Source organism: Anas platyrhynchos, chromosome 4 (genome assembly GCF_047663525.1).
Source record: "Anas platyrhynchos isolate ZD024472 breed Pekin duck chromosome 4, IASCAAS_PekinDuck_T2T, whole genome shotgun sequence".
Lineage (NCBI taxonomy): Eukaryota > Metazoa > Chordata > Aves > Anseriformes > Anatidae > Anas > Anas platyrhynchos.
Genome location: NC_092590.1, coordinates 46,874,054 through 46,892,479, shown reverse-complemented (window position 1 = coordinate 46,892,479; position 18,426 = coordinate 46,874,054). Strand labels below are relative to the sequence as shown.

Sequence of the window (18,426 nt, the reverse complement as noted above, 5' to 3'; positions counted from 1 at the left end):
TATATCACAGAATATTTAAGATCACAGACATATAAGATCACAGAATATTTCTACTGTGTCTTTTCATATGCATAAACCCTGGCCACATATTCACCCCCAACCAGTCCTGCAAAGCTCTAATGTTGGAGCACTCAATTTCCATGTCAGAAAATAATCTCTCTTCCTGTAGAAATTCATCAACATGTTTAAATTAAAGTATCTGATAAAATTACATGGTAGTCAGTGGAATTACTCATGTTCAGGATCTGGGCCTTAGGCATATATTTAGGAGCACAGAGAGTCTATTAAAATCAATATGACAACTCGCAAATCTAAACGTTACAAATACATTCAGCAAATTGGTTTGAATGCTGCTCAAAGTTGCTAGATCACTAAAATGAACCACTTTCTACCTTTTGTGTAATAACAAATCAAAGTGACCAGATTACTTTTGGGGGGAGGAAAAAGAGAAGAAAAAAAAGATTTTCTTTCTAAGAATTTCATATCTAAAAATTTGATATCTAAAAATATGTAACATTTCCTTCTACTTTTAAGCAGAATAAATAATTCAGATGATTCTACTGGAACACAAAAATGAGCCTATAATTGTCTGTCTATAAAGTGGCATGTAACTGCACCAGGTGAAGCCATGCCTGCTACACAAACAGCACATCAGAGGAGAGCCAAAACATTCACTTACTTCGAGCAGGTCTGCTGGAGCTTCCATTTCACTCACATCAGCCCACGTGCATCCAAGACGGCCTCGAGCATTTGTTTCACTGCAGGTCTTCGAAAGAGAGAGCAATGAAACAGGTATTTTACATCCCTTAAAGGAGTGGAGGGAAATGCACGAAGACACGGAAGATACACAAGCACTGCCCGTGGAAGCAGCAGAGACTAAAACCTAGGTGGTGGAATTCTGATTTTAACCTTTTCCTCCTTCCTAGCTGGGGCTTCCCAGAATGGTTCAAGCACACTGCCTATGACTAATACACCAGGCAAGGCAGCACTCTGTGTACTCTAGATGCAAATTGCAGTCGACTGGCCAGTTCACCCCTGAGAGAGGAAGTTGCATGTGTAAGGGAAAGAAGGGTACATTTTTCAGTAAATAAGAGGACAGGGTTTTCTATCCCTGTTTCCAGTTGTAGCAAATCACTTATGTAAGTATGACAAGTTTTAAGTGACAGTAAGATAGCATGAACTGCCACCACAGAAAAAGTTAGCGTAGTGAGTCATGCCCAGAAAGGAGCAATAGATAAGCTATGGTGAAGGGGACACTCCTGCAAAAGCCAGGATGTCTAGGGGAACACTGTAACTGGAAAACCAATTTACATTCCTTGAAGAAGAGCTGCACAAAGATGCAGAATGCCAGATTTTGTTCTTCTCTTAAGGACCTAGTACTTGCCATTCTAGTCACTTACCCTACCTGAGCATGGACCTAGCTTTAAGGTGCTTAAGTCTTAATGCTTCAAACTTACGTCTTCGTTCCCCGTTTGGAAAAAGAGGCTAAAGTTGCCAAGTTAAACTCACAGAAAAGATTAACAATTAAAAGGCGTCCACAGATTTTTCACATCCAAAGTGAAGAGAAAAAAAGAAAAGCATGAAGTATTTCTGCCTTCAGCCTTGGATTTCTGAATAGCGATGGATTGGAGAAGGAAACTTGAAAGAAAAATAATTTTCCTTATTGTGGAAAGATCCCTGGGTCTGAGGTCTTTTTTTCAGTGAGGGCAGAAGTTGTTTACTTGCTCTTCAAGAAACAGAATTAAAGCTAGCTTGTGAAGTTTGACATACATAAATCTTCAGAAAATAACATAAAACTTCAGGAGATCTTTAGACAAACTAAAGTAATCCTGGGAAATGGCAGAATTTAATAGCCACATTCCAGATTTCTGGTTCACAATGTGTGACTAAGCAAATCCTGTTTTGCAAAAATAAAAGCCCAGTTTGGAAGAAAGCTACTGTTTTAAAATATTTGCACATGAAATATATCCTCCCTACTCTGATGTTCTTCTTAATTGCTCTCTGTTATGGATAGGCTGAAAAACTTGTGGGTTATAAAGAAAGAAGTTTAAAGACAGATTTTATTTTAGTAGAGGCATTTTAGATTCTACACGGGAGGCATTCTACCCATCAAAAAATAAAACGATTCCATCTGTACCTATACCAAAACCAGCCTTTGAGTACATATCCCTTCCACGTACAGCATTGGTTTAAAGAAGGAAAAAAATATCTAGGTATGGCAGATAATGTAGCAGCAATTCTGGTAATTGCATTTCTTGACATTTCTCCCATGATTAATGTATAGTGAGGAACACATTAAGTGTCATGCTGCAAAATAAACCTCTCCATCACCTAGGAAAAATTAAGTGAAACAGTGAGGCCATCCTCTGGAAAATAGGCAGGTGATAAGGACAACTTCTAATGAATAAACACATCACACTACGTCAGAAAAAGTAGTGATAGTTAAACTGTACAATCCCTGTAGCAGAGAAGAAAGAGGGAACGATGCATTTTAAAAATGAGTCTGAGTATTGTAATGGAGTTATCTAAAGTTTATGTCAAATCAAAGCTTATCCCTAAGGATTTTGAAGCCATGGGCAAAAGTAGGTAACAGCCCTATCATACATATGAGAAAACAGACCAGCCAAGTGTTAAAGGTCATCCAGATGTTAGTGTCAGATCACAGAAGAAATGACATCTCACCCACAACCTGCGGCTGTCACATCCGCTTCTGCAGCATCCATCAGCAGGTTGTCTGCATAATTTGGTGTTCTCACACACTGGAGAGTGGAAAACTATTTTCTGGACTGAAGTTACTGCATATGAAGTCAAGAGTCAGCTGCTGAAGGAGAGGCACTAGACACAAGTGACAGGAACACTACCTTTCACCTTCTCACAATATCCCACTGCCTCCTCCAATGCCTGCCACAGCCCTGTAGATGATAAAGTTGTGGAAATAGAGTCTGACTTGGTCTGTATAGCACTAACACTGAGCAACTAACTGATTCATTAAAACACAACCAGAAAACATCTACATTTCACATCTGCTCACATGGGCAATGATTCTTAAGCCTGGACAACCCCCCTTACTGCAGTTCCTATGGTGAGCACAGTCCCATCCCCATTCCAGCAGCAGCCTAGCTTTTGGGAGAAACAAAGTCCGAACTGCTGCATTGCTCTGGCCTACATGGTAAGACCAGCCCTGGTTACTGAGTTCTTTGACACACCACGCTGTGGGGTGCCATGTGAGGTGCAGTCCCCCCCAGTAGGGACAGAAGAGCAAACTGAAGACACAGCCCTGCTCACGAGTCATGACTCCCACCTGAGAGATGTTGCTGCTCAAATCACTCTGCAGAGAGGTTGAGGATAAGTACCTGAGATCACACAGCTGTTATCATTGATTAGTTCAAAACCTGGAAAGCTGGGTGGGCACTAGGACCCTAAGTCCTTAATTGTTAATACCTTAATGACCCCGTTAACAGCTACTGAGAGTAAATGATTATCTCTTGGACTGGAGGATTTGAAGCTTTCAGAGACTATCATGGGATATTATACCACAGGGCTGTGATCTCAGAGGCTGCAGTAAATTCAACTAATTCTTATTCTTTTGAAGTCCTCTTCTCCCACAACTAATGAAAATATGGCAAATGCTAATATTTTAATATTGTTTTGTGAAAGGTACAGATTTCAGCTGAAGAAGCATCTTGATGAGAGCTGAAATCTCTAAGGATTTTTGACTAATTGCACCCTGTATATTCACATTAAAAACAGTGACAAATTTTCTTGCACCATCTTCCTCTTAGCTATTGCTTTCCACCACAGGGATATTATTCAATATGACAAAACAGAACTGACATCAATTACTTTTCAGTATGTAGCTAGGCAAACAGCGTTCATACAGATAATGCTAGTGCTCCTTCAGACAGTGCGTAAAGTCAACTGCCTTTTAAGAGATTTATAGGAAATCTATCCAGCTCAAGGGTTAGAACGTGACGCTAAAGAGCAATGGTGCTGTTCAGTTGTGTGAGCAGCTTGGTGGGAGATAGGTATCTTGTTCCCTCCCTCGCAAGTGTTTTTCAGTTTCAGTTAGCACGTAAGAACAGTACTATGCCATGGAAAGAGAAGGGTTTATCTAGAACCTGTAAGAACAGAAGAAAAGCCAATGAGTAGGGAACAAAAATTCAAGCTCTTCAGAAGTGCTGGTCTTCTTCCAGTTAAACTTGGGAGAGGTCGAAGTAAAGATGTTGTCTCCCTCTGGAGGGAAGTGATTCTCACCCTCTACTCTGCATTCATGAGACCCCACCTGAAGTACTGTGTTCAGCTCTGGGGCCCCCAGCACAAAAATGGACATAGACCTGTCAGAGAGAGACCAGAAGATGGTCACAAGGATGACTGAAGGGCTGGAGCACCTATCCTTGTGAAGACGGGTTGAGAGAGCCGGGGTTGTTCAGCCTGGAGAAGAGAAGGCTCCTGGAAGACCTTATAGCAGCCTTCTAGTACCTAACCAGGGCCTACAAGAAATACAGAAAGGGATTCTCTCAGGGATTCTAGTGATAGGACAAGGGGGAATGGCTTTAAACTAAAAGATGGTGTATTTAGATTAGATCTAAGGAGGAAATTTTTCACTCAGGGGGTGGTGAGGCCCTGGCACAGGCTGTCCAGAGAAGCCGTGGCTGCCCCATCCCTGGAGGTGTTCAAGGCCAGGCTGGATGGGGCTTTGAGCAACCTGGTCTGGTGGTAAGTGACCCTGCCCATAGCAGCAGGGCTGGAATTAGATGATCTTTAAAGTTCCTTCCAACCTAAGCCATTCTATGATTCTATGACATTCATTTTCTTTTGCTGAGTGAAAGCCACTGAATTTATTTACCAGTCTACTGCTACACTACTAAGAACAACTTATTTGCATGATAATACTACAGAAATCTGACACATGTATAACACCAACCCTTGAAAGAAGGACTCTTCTGACAGCTATCATATTTTGGAAGAAAAAAAAATATTTTTAATGCATTTATAACAGGTTTGAAGTTGTTGAATCAAATATGCAATTGTAAATTGTTTGGAAAAGTCTATTTTAAGACCAGACAGTACATGCAGTCACAAAACTAAACATAAGGAGACTGTTTACAAATCCTAGCAATCTTTTAGAATGCTCTTAAAATTTGCCAGCCTGCAAAATATAACCAGACCAGCTAACGGCTTAGGAGTAAAATTTGACCTAGCGCTACACAGCCACAGAAAGCTCAGAGATGGCAAAAAAACAGCTGAAGAGGGTGTCTGGACTCAAATGGGACTTCAGAGGCAGGCAGGACACCCTACCACATATGTGCCTGGCATTGGCTTGCAAATAGCACTCTAACACTGCAGTAAAGGGTTTACAGGGGGAAATCTAGTCACTTGGAGTCCGTGCAATTAAAAAACAGATTTTACTGTGGTGAAATCATTCCTACTTCAGCTATATGCAAAATTCACTAAGTGTGATGTTACAGCAGTGACAAACAGGTCAGCAAACGTTACAAATCCCAATCTAACGCTTACATGAATCTTAATTTCCCAGATTATTTCATCTCTTCCTCTCAAGTAAGTCTGTGTCATATCATTTACTGGCCACACTCAAAGATCACCAGAAAACAGGGAAGAGTCTCTGAGTGGAGAAATACAAACTTAGTAAACTCTCACAATATTTCTGCCTCCAACTTCTCCACAAATACATGTAAAACCAAATCACCACCAGCAGTGGATTGCGTCAAGTAACTTTTTACAATCTCCCCAGGGTACAATTGCACAGATCTTTATCTAGCCAGGGTTCTTCATACATTTTAGAGCACATTTATAGATAACTTGCACTCTTGTCATCTGTTTCTCACCCTTTACTTCTACTTCCACCTCCTTTGCACATTTCTTTTATCTAACCCAAACAAGAAAACAAAATGTTATGGCTCCTACTGCTGGGCTGTGACACATAGCTCTAGTATCAGTCACCACTGAATACAAACCAACTTTTCCTCACCTTTGAGCACAGTTCAAGTAAACAAAGAAAACAACAGAGAAAACAAGCAGATTTTGCTTTCCAGAAGAGCAAGTAGAGTGCTGTAGCTTGAGAATTGATACAAGAAGGATAATATTCTTTCTTTGGACAGCTGATCAGGTCTGTCTCCTCCTAGAATGACTGAAGAGAAGTTTTTCTTCTGCCTGTGTATACTGTAAAAATCCTTTCTTAATGTCCACACAAGCCATTCTTGTCCTTGGCTCACCCTTCTCTATCTCCGTTACGACAACAGATCAGAACATGATGAAATATACTAAGAAAACACTATATCGAGCAAACCTCCACCTGCAGGGAGCTTGAGTAAGCCTGAAACCCCCTGTAATGTCAGTGAATCATGATTTAAAACCTTTACATTCTCTGAAATAGCACGAGTTCTTAGCAGGACCTTTACACTTCTTTTTCCAACCCCTCACTCTCCAACACTCAGTTTTCTCTTCCATCCTTCACAATCCTTTTTCTTTTCCTCCCTGTCCATACCCACATGTGAGCACATGAAACATTATCCTAAGCATTTATGATTTTTGTCCATGCCACAGACAATGGTGACAAAGTTAAACCACTCTTCCAAAATCATCAGGCAGCTCTCATCTTTGCGACATCTTAACTTCCACTTTTGTTCACAGCTGTCTTATTTTAAAGACCGCTGTGAAGGGGAAAACACTTTTATGGCAAGCAGTTGGAGCACACTCGGGGAAGAAAGCTTCAGAAACTTCAGAGCATGGCTGCCAGGGATGGCCAGCAGCAAGCTGGGAGCCAGGAGCTCCTGCAGACAGACTGCTGTGAGTAGAAGGAGTAAGCCCACCAGATATCCAGCACAGAAAAAAGTCTTCCCAGGACGCAAAAGGGACCAGGAAGGACTTGCTGCCCCTTGAACTCACCTAGGTGACTCTCACAAGTAGCAGCACATGACCCCACCTACAAGGGCAGAGTGAGCTGAACTGACAAGTCCTTTATTAATTTCTACTTGGTTTCTATGAAATTATGTCATTTCTACTAGCAGTGACTTTGAAATTCCTTCCCCTCTTCCTCCTCTCCCTGTTTAAAAATAACAATTATTTGTATTCTAAGAAGATCTGACATTTCTAGGTGTAAAAGGCTTATAGTCATTTTGGGGATGCTTGCAATGAGATTGAAATCAGAGCCTTGGAACTCTGGCCAGCACTGAATCCTCTCAAAAGCATCAGCACCACCAGAAGTTAGAAGTTCTCATTTTTCAGAGAGTGATGGATCTTTATTCTGGGAAAGGCTTTTGTTACAGTATTACAAAATAGGCACACACAAGATAACGAAAGCCACTTGTCACTTCTGAAAACTGGCTGTTCGGACACTGCAGTGAAACCAAGAACCACTAAATTGCTTGCACTAAGTAAAAGCAAATTTTTCCCCGATGATAAGAAAAATGTAAAATCTCTTTTTTTTCTTCCTACCCTATCAGGTATCTGCCTGAAGATTTTTCAAGTTATGCTGTTCAGTTTCGGATTTGGAGAAGTCAGATTTACTCTGAGATGAACCTTAGTAAAAATTTGGTAGCTTTTGGAAAATCTGTTTGCTTGCATTTTGGTAGCTTTTGGAAAATCTGTTTGCTTGCATTTTGGTCAAGCTCTCCTTTTGGCTTTGAAACATTTTCATAAGTGCTCTGAAATCTGTTACTCTGCATTAAGCAAAATTGTATAAAATAAAAGCTTCTGGAATAAAACGTTTATTATATCAGCAGTGCTTCCTACATTATCCATTGCTAACCTTTTCCTGTTGTGCTTCACATGGTGAAATGGTAAAAACTGAGAAATCTTAGTCAAAGAATAACATCAGCTCCTAAACCAGAAAAAGAAACTCTTCCTGTCTCGACCCAGTCCACGTGCTTCACCCAGACAAATGTGTTAAGAAGGGATTTTCCCTTGAACAAGCATGTCAGCCTCAACATTTTGCCTTGTTCAGTTAGTACAAACTCTAACAGGAAAATAACAGTGCAAATTTGAATGTGTTCCTTAATATGTGGGAACCAGATAAAATTAGAGCAAGATGTGGCTTCAGAGTAAGTACAACATCACACAGCTTTCTGTTTCAGGATTTCCTTTATCCATTGTTTTCCTTCATCACTAATGAGACTAACCACAAGGACATGGCTATTTAAGTGCTTGCAAACTCAGGCCTGAAGATAAAAATCCAATTTCATGATACTCTAATTGGATAACAATTTATACAAGTAGCAAACAGGCTATTTTGAGTTTTACAACATAATCGGTGCAAGAACAGACAGTCCTTTATTTCTTTATTTCCTTTCTCTCTTTGCACCCAAAAGAGTTCAAATACTTGGGAGTCTGGTATTCTTGAGCTACCAATTGATCACATAAAATATACAACCTCTGCCAATAATCCTTACTTTACTTTATGTTGACACACTGCTGAATTTAATTGCTGTTCTTCCTTTCCCATCTGATATTTTTTATCATCCCTCCCTTTCCCCAGAAAGCATCCTTCTTGTGTATAAAATCTTGATTAAGCCATACATACACTGAAAACACTGCATGAGTACTTTTAGTAACATCAGTATTTTGATGCATAATGTTCAGTCCAATTTATTTCAGTTGAATATAATCAGCTTTATATTTAAATTTGAAAGTGAGACGTTTTTATGTTATGAAACACATTTCTTTGATTTCTAATATTAAAACAGTAAGTTGCTTGATCCCTTTGGCCTTGAATTTCCAACTCTAAAAGGGAAAATAAGGAACCCTTTCCCTCCTGAGTCAGATAGGCAGTTTCACAGACTACAGCTTTGCAATCCTTGTTCACGTACACTCCTGCTATACATTGCAGCAGTAAGTAAATGATGTTGCAGAAGAAAAGGGCAATAGGCAAGTAGATATGAATTAGAAATTGTTAATTGCTTTCATCAGTAAAGATTTCATCATGTTTCTGTTTTTCTTTTTTGTCTGTAGCTCTAACAAAAGTAAATATATTTTGTTATAGTGAGAAGAGCTTACATCAGTGTAAAATACTGATGCCATGCTAATGCCTCACCTCTTTTTTCAGCTTAAAAAGGAAACAGTTTGTTCACCTAGGGAAAGTACGTACAAGGACACAGGCACTCAGTCCCTTATATGAGACCAATAGACCTTATGTGGGTGTCAAGGACCCCAGAACACCAAAAGGCTCTTGCAGCCTGCATGGACTTCATTGTTTCCTCATGCATTTTGCTCTCCAGGAGCAGGAAAACATAGCATCACGATAAGCCAGAATTAAACTACTACAGATGAAGGAACCATGGAGGGAAGAAAGTGCAAAGAATTAATCCTGTCCATTCTGCAGAACCAGGTTTTCTCTCTCTCAGATATTTGCCTTTAAAATCACAATAAATATTTTTATGGAAAAAAATATTGGGGGGAAAAAAAAAAGGAAAGAAAGACAAAGGAATTTGTTTACAGACACTTCCAGGTAACATTTTCAAAACTGCTGTGGGCTCAGAAGGAAATGTCATTCTACAGCATGCAATTCATACTCTTTACTCCAGGATAAATTACGAAATGAAAATAAAAATGGCTTGCTTGCTCTGCCAAATAACTTCCTAATAGAATGCTAACACTATAGTGAGGGATACACTCGTTTCATTATCATCTTTTTCCCAATTCCTACATAAAGAATTTAGCACTCATTTTAAGTCTAGATCACCATCTCATTTCACAAACTGATATTTTCTTTTTCCTTTTTTAATGCCATTTTAGAGTGTTCATAATTGAAAGGATAATAAATTTGTGTTTTGGAAAATAATATATTTTAAAAAAAAAATGATCTGGCACTCCTAGTTTCTTATACTGAAGTTGCTGGAGCTTATCACAGTTGTCAAGCTGTCATCTGAAGTGCAAGTCAATAAGCACACAAGTGAAAACCACTTTGACTTAAAAATACAAATAATAAATAGCCAACATATTCCTAGCGTGGAAATATCTTGAACTTTCTTCTCTTATCTACATAAGCAACACACACACATCTTCCAATGGGAAGTGCTTTAAATGCAAAAATATTAAAAAAATAATACGGATGGAATACCACAATGATATTCTGCGGGAAACACTGAAACACTCTACAGAAGTGGTTGGGACAAGTACATCCTTTCTTTTTCTCCCTCACGCCTCCAAATCCATGCCTGCATCTCCTGTCAGAGAGGCTAACATGGGGACTGTGTGTTTCCACAGACCATTTGTAGTTTGCTGTTCTGACCAATAATTTCATAGTTTAATGCGAGCCGATTCTACTGTCAGATCTGTCTTCTGCTTCACCTTTTTATTCATCATTGGGGCTGGGAATCCCCATTCCTCCTCCTGGCTTCTCTTTCCCTGCCTCTAAACCCACTAGCCTGACCCTGTGGCATCTCCTTAGCTCCTAGCCCTGTGGCTCTGCTCCGTTTCTTGCCCTGAGGTCATGAGTCATTTTGGAAATGGCGGTTTACATGTGAAAAGAGCTATGTGTAATTCTGCATTTCATAGAAGAGAGTCATCTCTCCTTTACCGCCTCATCAATTTCCTGTATCACACAGAGGAGCACTGCCTTCAGAGATTTCCTTTTCCTGCTGGTGCAGTAACACAGGCAGGTAAGTGTGTTGTCCTTTCTCACAGGGAGCTGCCATTCACAGCTTCATCACTTCACTCTTCCCACACCTCTATCTCCTTCCTTTCCCAGATTGCAGAAAAGAAGAATTTCCTTTTCACCTCCTATTGCATGATAAAAAGCAGCTTGCTGTTTCAGAGTAAAGGACCGAAACCTCGAACAAGTTTCTGTCATGCTTATTAAGTGCTGCTTCACTGCAAGCAACACAGACCACCTTGGCAGGTGACTTACAATTCTCCATTTATAATACCACAGAAACGCAAGTTTTAAATTGCATTTTTCTCCTTCAGTGCTTGCTTCTTATTTATCTAAATGCCATGATAGATATCCCAAAGATCTATCTTCCTCACATATCTTCACATCCTCCATTAAATCAGAGCTAACAAACACAGCAACCATAAGAAAATGTTAGTGCTCTTGGTGTGCACAGTTTTGCACAGCTGGCTACACAGGATGGTACTTTGGATAATCAGCAGTTTTAGTTGACCTTTTAAAACACTATAAAAAGCATCTTCTCACTTTGTCTTCTTCACAGCAGAAAGTAGTAGTATCAGAAAAATACATTGCAAATTCAGTGTATCATTTTAGAAATTATAAAAAAAAAAAAAGTCCTGCATAACCAAGTCACACAAGGAAATGTTGCCTGGATGTTCTTCCCTCACAGATAAACAACTGCAAAAGGAGTCTGCATTTACCTTTAGGGAACATGAAGCTCTCTGATGGTTCGGACTTTCTTGGGCAACAGCTTCAGGGTCCTCATGTGATGTGAAAGTGCTACTCTTCTCTATCAGGTTTCTTATTTCAGCATCAAGCTCTTTACTTTCACACCTGCTTAAAAAGAGATAGCAATATGATGCTTTGCAGAGGAACTAGAAGCACAGAAAAAGTAAATTTGTCAGTTGTCATCTTAACGTGACAAGACACAGCAGAGCTAGTCCTGCACTGAGCTCTTGCTACCTTCCTTCCTGGTGCATAGCGAGCGCTCAAGCAGTCTCACACATGCAATCTGTAAGAGCGTGGTGGCAGAAATCCATTTAAAATATTTAAACAAGCAGTCCTTATCAATTTTACTACCTTGTGTGTAGAAATCCTAGTCAACCCTTCTGGGGATTTTTTGCAGACTTCAATGCACCCTCATCCCCACCCACCCCCAGTTTCTAGAATGTTAAAATTCATCAATATCAAAAATGCTATCATAACAGTTAACTTGGTTTTAAACTCCAAAACTAGATGCTCAGTTAATGATTTATTTTTCATTGTACGTTTCATTTTCTGTAATATTTCATAATAGACACCTGACATGCATTTTCATTTTTTTCCCCTGCAAGTTCCTACTAAAAACATTCATACCTTATAAAAATAGGTCTGTTCTGGATACTAAAAAGATACTTGTTTTCTGGGAAAACCATTATCTTTCAGTCTCTGCTAAGGACACTCAGGACTTAAGTCCACTTAGTGGCATGCTCCAAATTTGCAGAAGGAGCTAGCAATTAGGGCTGACTCATTAAATACATCGTAGTTGTGGAATGTGACTTTCAGGAACATAATCAAAACCAAACCACCAAAACCCTAGACCCAACCTAAGTTTTCAAAAAAAAATACTTCTCTCTTTTGGTAATTTAGACTTTTATTTCCAAATCAGCTTAAAACAATTCCAAATATATATTGTATGTGACCAGAAAGCCAACAGCAAGGCTTGGAAGTATTAGCAATAAGGATATGGCAATGTCACATCTCAATTTAGGCAGAAAATACTAAGTCCGTCATTTGAACTACCAGAAAATTGAAAGCAGTTAGAATTTACTGGTTACATTTATCACAGTTCAGACAGACAATCCACAGGGATCGCACTGCAGGTTCTGAGGAAACTGCTGAGAGGCTAATAGCAACATTATCCAATAAACAAACCCATCTATCCTAATCATAAGACTAAATAAATGAAGTGAATTTTGTGCTGAGAGGATAAAATGACGCATTTTATTACACTTGCTATTTACTCACAGAGCCTTTAACAGGAACATATTGCATTAAGCATGGATGCAAAGTCATCTGCAGAGGAACTGCAGCAACATTCCAGCAGCAGGAAACAAGGACAAGGAAAACTCAAAAGGTTGGATTTGATTTGCTGCCCAGGAGCTGGACAAGCTGGAACAGCATTTGCAGAGTTGTCATGAACCCTGCCTGCACCATCAAGCACAGAACCTGAGACAGGATTATGCAGGGCGAGCTGGTAGCAAGTCACTCTCAGTTTTAGTGCCCGTCAAGCGTCCTGCCCCTTCAAACTACCTTGTCTATGTGGAGCCAGGATGAAAGGAAGAAAAGTTTTAATGGCAGGATATTTGGGTGTGTTTTGAGAGCTAGACTTACAGACAGAAAACAGGACTTTTGGCCCTGTGAAAGGTCCTCGTTCACCAGAGCACATCACATGAGTTTTCTTCTATAGAGAAAGATGCTTCCTCGTCCTAAGCTTTTTGTTGTTGTTTGTGTTAAACCAACACGTTTGCCAGAGCGAGTTCAAAGAAACAAAGCACCCAACCAAAAAGAGCACTGTGTTTTGTCAGACCCCTTTGAAAGGGAATTATGGCCAGCTACAGGCACACTGAGCAGGAGAAAGACTTCCTTGGTGCACGTCTCCATAAGCCTCATGGGCGTGCAGCAGGCTGCAGCTGCTCTGAAAGCCTGCGGTGGTTTCAAAGCCTCCGTGCTGTGGGGGCGGCAGACGAGCCCGGGTGGCACAGGCTCTGCGTGGCAGCTTGTGGGGCTGCTCAGCTTCCCTTTCACTTCTGGTCTGAGGGGATACGCAGGGCTTCAGGCAGTCACAGGACCAAGGAGCCACACGTCTTTTCAACACAAATACTCACGAAGCAAGAGGAAAACTAGAGAAGGAAAACAAGGGAGCTTGAGAAAGAAATCCAGCCACCTTCTGTCTTTCTGAAAAACTGCAAAATCCTGGATAGTTCCACTTGCACTGGTCTTCTTTAACCAAATGTGTGCTGAGCTTCTCGAACAGTAGGTTCTCAGGAAGCTGCAAGACCAACAGCTGAGCTTTGAGGCTTCAGCCTTAAGGAGATGCATAATGCCAACTCAGCAACATCAGTAACAACCACCCTTTTCTCTCAGGCCTAGTTCCCTGAAAAACAGCAGCTTCAGCTCATTCAGACTCCTGCACCTGACCTAGCATGAGCCCTGCTTTGCACAACAGATTTGGATATACTCTGCACAGAGAACTGAGGGTTTGAAAGGCTTGGGAAGTTACAGCACAGAAGAAGGCACCTGTGGTGTGGTTTTAGGAAAAGTGCATTAAATGATATTTGCATAGTAAGGGAGAAATTGCTGCAACTGCTCCCTTAGAAGCCCTAAAAATGTGGCAAAAGTAGGGGAGAGGTTAAGTAAAGCGAGGTTACTGAGCAGTATTGAGGGATTTAGGACATAGCTGTTAAAACCACAGGCTGATATTTTCAGAGTGAGCTGTCAAAGCTTCAGTTTTTTATCTGCTTGGACAGCCAACCATCGGTGAGAGATAGCTGCTCTTCTCTTCTTTTGCTCCACACACCTCCTGTGTGAGATCAGTACAGCAGCCAACTTAGCTGAGAGAAAAAACTCTTGCCTACAAGTGGCTTCTCATACAGACTGTTTTTTGCTCATTGCCCAGGGTTGCAGTCACATGTCCTGCTCCAAAGAGCTTAAATGTACATCATCCACTTCCTACCTTTCACTACCTCTCCACTGCAAATCACCATCCTTAACTGCTGGCACAACCCACACACCTGGCTGGGTCAGAGTAGTCAGCTCAAACCCTTTAAAGTGAAATAAAGCAGCTTAGAGTAAACCAACTGCTCAAGAGAAAGGAGCAGTTCCTAGGTGCAGCTCTGAAAAAAGTAAAAGACGAGCAGCAATCTCTGGCAGGAGTGCAGTTGCGAGCACCGAGGCAGGCTGCACTCATCTCTGCTGCTGGTTCAGCCACAGCGAGAGGAGGTGTCTGACCACAGCCTCCCGAGATCAGAGCATGAATCAAGCTGGGAAATCCCCCGTAAAGATGGTGGGAGGGCTTTAAGTATTTCTTTGCAGCCAGGAAGTGTTCATTGCTCTGCTCCCTGCAGTTTGTCTAACTTCAGGCTGTACCTGGTATTCACCTTGGGCTCTTCCCAGGCTTAGCAGTATCTAAGTACCCCCTCCCCCCCCCCCCCCCCAGGTTTTAGACTGAGGTGTTTTGATCATATATTAAAAGAGTATTAGCCACTTTGATATTTAGAAGGGTACATTTATTTATTGTGAGGTATGTAAAATGTTAATCATATCTGTAGTACACTTCCATTTTACAGACCGTACATTCAGAGCACACAGATATCTGAGTGCTTGAATACCTCTTTGTGATAACAGTGATCAGGAGCTACCACAGAAGACAATTCTCGATGATTACCTGAGCTTCCCCTGGTAAGCTCTAGAGGGCACACAGCATTTAACTTCCACAGAAAGCAAGTCTTCCAGAACTACTTTTGGTTTTGTGAAGTTCACAGACGTGTTTCTGCACCATTACCATCCTTATTATGTTGCATCATTAACAACATTTCCTAAAATCGGGTATTTTGATTTTCACTAATTATGCTTTTTTAAGGAAAGAAAAAAAAAAAATAACCTTTTGGAAAAGTCATTAAACTGAAACCCAGTCAAATTTTAGAGATGCATGCTTTGTAAAATCTATCATTAGAGAATGTTAAAAAAAAAAAAAGAAAAAAGAAAAAATCATGCACTGATATGGGGCAAAGTATATCCCTTCTATGTGTAAAAATTTTCTTAAGTATAAAAATAGGAAGAAATAAAAAATACACAATACACTATTTATACATTGTACTACAATTAAAGCAGAAGCCAATTAAAAATTTAGAATATTAACACTTTGTAAATTTTGACTGACTTCCTCAGTTTCCTCTGCTGGGATAATTAAAACATTTGACATGGAAGCAGCACCTACAGATGTAACAAAGGCAGCTGGTTGCTCGATGTAAATTTTAGCAGTTTGCAGGAAAAGGAGAGAGCACATCTATGCTCATAATTTCCATATCATACATGAAAAGTAGTACTCAACATCATTCTACCTGTGTCCTCCAAGAATAAGAAATTCCTTAAGTCTGTCCTCTTCCTTTTGAAAATTGCCATTCAGGATTTCACTGTTTGAGATCAGCTGTGCATCCGATTAAAGATATTTTCATTTCCCCTTTGTATTCACCTTGCTGCCGTTAAAGCATTTTACTTTTTTTGCTCTATGATACATCTTCATGCTATTTTAATTCCTAGGCTTTAACAGCTTTTTGTGGTTAATTATTTATAAATGGTTGCATACTTTTTATAGCAACTCAGTGTCTCAGCTGGGAGCCAGAATAAAAGTGTGACCAGCATATGCTTTGTACATGACTGGAACTAAAATTCCCATGTAGATCAATGTCACGCAGTTAAAAAATAAATAAATAAACAAACATGCTATTCTGTCCTCAAAGGGCTATGCTATGAAGCTGTGGTTATACGTGCACAGCGAGTTTTATTAAATTACGCGTTTAACGGCCAAAGCAAAAACCTATCTTTGGCCCAAAACTATCACTAAAGCTGGAGCCTGTTATGGCACCAGAGAAGAAACGTGAGATGTGGAAACCATCAGCTCCCAGCAGAGCCAAGGGCACTTTGCAATCAGGCTTCTCCGCGTCAAGAGAAGAAGCATGAGGCAGAACAACTCCACGATAACACACGTTTCCTTTACAGAGCAGCAGCCATTTCCAGGCCTGCTCCATGGTCTTTTGATGAGCCACACGCCTTGGGCTTGCCACAGCGTAGATTCATGGCCAAGAAATATCTGTTTATCAACCAGTTGGGTAGGAGCCCTGCGCAGAGTCCCAGTGCTGCTGTCGATACCATTTGTGAGCTCTTGGCTCTCCCTGCACTTCACTGGGAACCAGCAACAGCGGGCACACCTACAGCGTGTCTCAATGCATCTACTGCCAAATGCTAATTTAGTACTGAATGCATATAACTACTTGAAATAATAATTTCAAGGCTGGTTGCTGGATTCATTCACCTGTGATTGGTGAAAGCACAAATATAAACCATAAACAATCGTGGAAAAAGGTTTTAAGCCAGGATTTACAGCCAGATGCCAACACCACAGAGTCATATTTTGACGGGAAATGAATTCCAGAGTCTAGGAGTTAAACACATGCTTCATCCCCTTGGGTGGGCATTTTGGACCTCAGATTCTTGCTTTGCTAAGCCTAAAGAGCAGATTAATAGAAGGGTGTAAATTTCTGCATTTGAATTAAGGAGAACAAACTGGTTCGGATAAATTAAAAAATCATTCCCTCCAGCAAAGAAAAGCCATTTCAGCTAATATTTCCCCAATTTATGATAAAGCACTTAATTCATTTCAGAAAAAGGCCTTTAGAATTTGAGAAAGAAGAGAGCTGGGTTACAGAATTTGTAATCTAACTCATGCTAGAAATATATTTGAAATGGGAATAGAAATCAGGCAAATAATTTTTAAAGACTGTTTACTGCAGAACTAGGTTATTCTCTTATGTTGTATATGATTTTAAAGGATTTTTGTTCTCTTAATTTGGTTTTGTATAATTCTTAGTTTTTTTCCCTCTAAAGACCTTAGGATTTTTATATTAAAATCTTACCCACCTAAGACTAAATGGCAAAGAATTTCTGGTCTAACAAGCAATGGGATGCACAAAGTTTTAACAAGCAATGGGATGAACAAAGTTTTGCCATGAAAACAAGTCTTTTGTTACAGATTCTTTTTTTCAGCCTCATGAACTCTTGCAGCTTTTGTAAGCCGTTAACAAACCACCAGTTCCTGAGCTGACAAACAACACTTACAATCATGCAGCTCCCTAAGAATCGGTGGTGCCATTCCACTACTCAACACCTCACGAGCAGATCTCCTGAGCCTAAACTCTGAGTGGAATTTGAGCCAGGTCTCTTAAAATTGAACTGCATTAATTCTACATTCTGCCTCACACCCCCCACGGTAAGAGATGGTTTATTAGTCACAAAGCATACTGCACCAGTGCAAACACAAAAAGAACACCTGCCTTTGTCAACTGCGAGGATATAATTTAAAAAGAGAACAAAAAAAAAAAAAAAAAAGCTTCTAGAAATAGTTTTTTTTTTCCAATCTATTTCCAACTTCCTTTTTTTAACTCAAATTTTACCCCCAAAAAATCACTGAGTATTTCAAAAGCATAGCTGGAAACCCAGCCACCAGCAGCAGCTGAGATCCACCTAGGAGACCTGCACTGTCTCTAGAATGAGAGCTCCCAGATACTGTGGAAAAGAAAGTGCTGGCACTGTTACTCGGGAATTAAGTTTGAGATTAAAGATAATCTTGCCCCAGTCCCAAGAAGAGAGCTCCATAAGGCAAGGTGTATGATAGGGGGTTAAAACATGTATGTACTGAGACTAGAGCAGAGAAATGCTTAAACTTTCGCTCAAATGTGATGCAGCCAAAACATCTGCCTGTCACCCCATAAACGTCCCTACACTTCTGTTCCCTTTACGACAAAGGAATGGAGCTTTTAAGGAACATTTAATAGCCAGCAGCTGCTTGGCTGTCAAATGCCACATCTGGAGAAGCTGTGCCGTTAATGTGAACAGAAACAATTATTCTTTAATAGTTTTGCTTAATTTTAAGAATTACACAAATCACAACAACAAAAGAGGTGCAATGGAAACACATCTGGTTTCTCAGTAAAGAAGCCAAAAAAGGGCGCAGTGATTCACTGAAGCTGCATCTCTAACTT

General features: G+C 40.2%; 1 protein-coding gene across 12 annotated transcripts in view; it reads right to left on the bottom strand.

The window, feature by feature from the left end:
• Nucleotides 1–18,426, bottom strand: part of TNIP3 (TNFAIP3 interacting protein 3) — a 69,959-nt gene that overhangs the window by 27,928 nt on the left and 23,605 nt on the right. For 6 of the 12 annotated variants that reach the window (XM_072037489.1, XM_072037490.1, XM_072037488.1 and 3 more), the window contains 2 exons: nucleotides 11,329–11,461; nucleotides 680–766 (listed from right to left, as the gene is read on the bottom strand). In XM_072037489.1, coding sequence (XP_071893590.1) covers nucleotides 680–766; nucleotides 11,329–11,461 — 220 coding nt within the window. Of the gene's footprint in view, nucleotides 1–679; nucleotides 767–2,682; nucleotides 3,265–11,328; nucleotides 11,465–18,426 lie in introns of those variants that run through there. The other 6 variants (XM_072037485.1, XM_072037487.1, XM_072037486.1 and 3 more) reach the window with 2 other exon arrangements.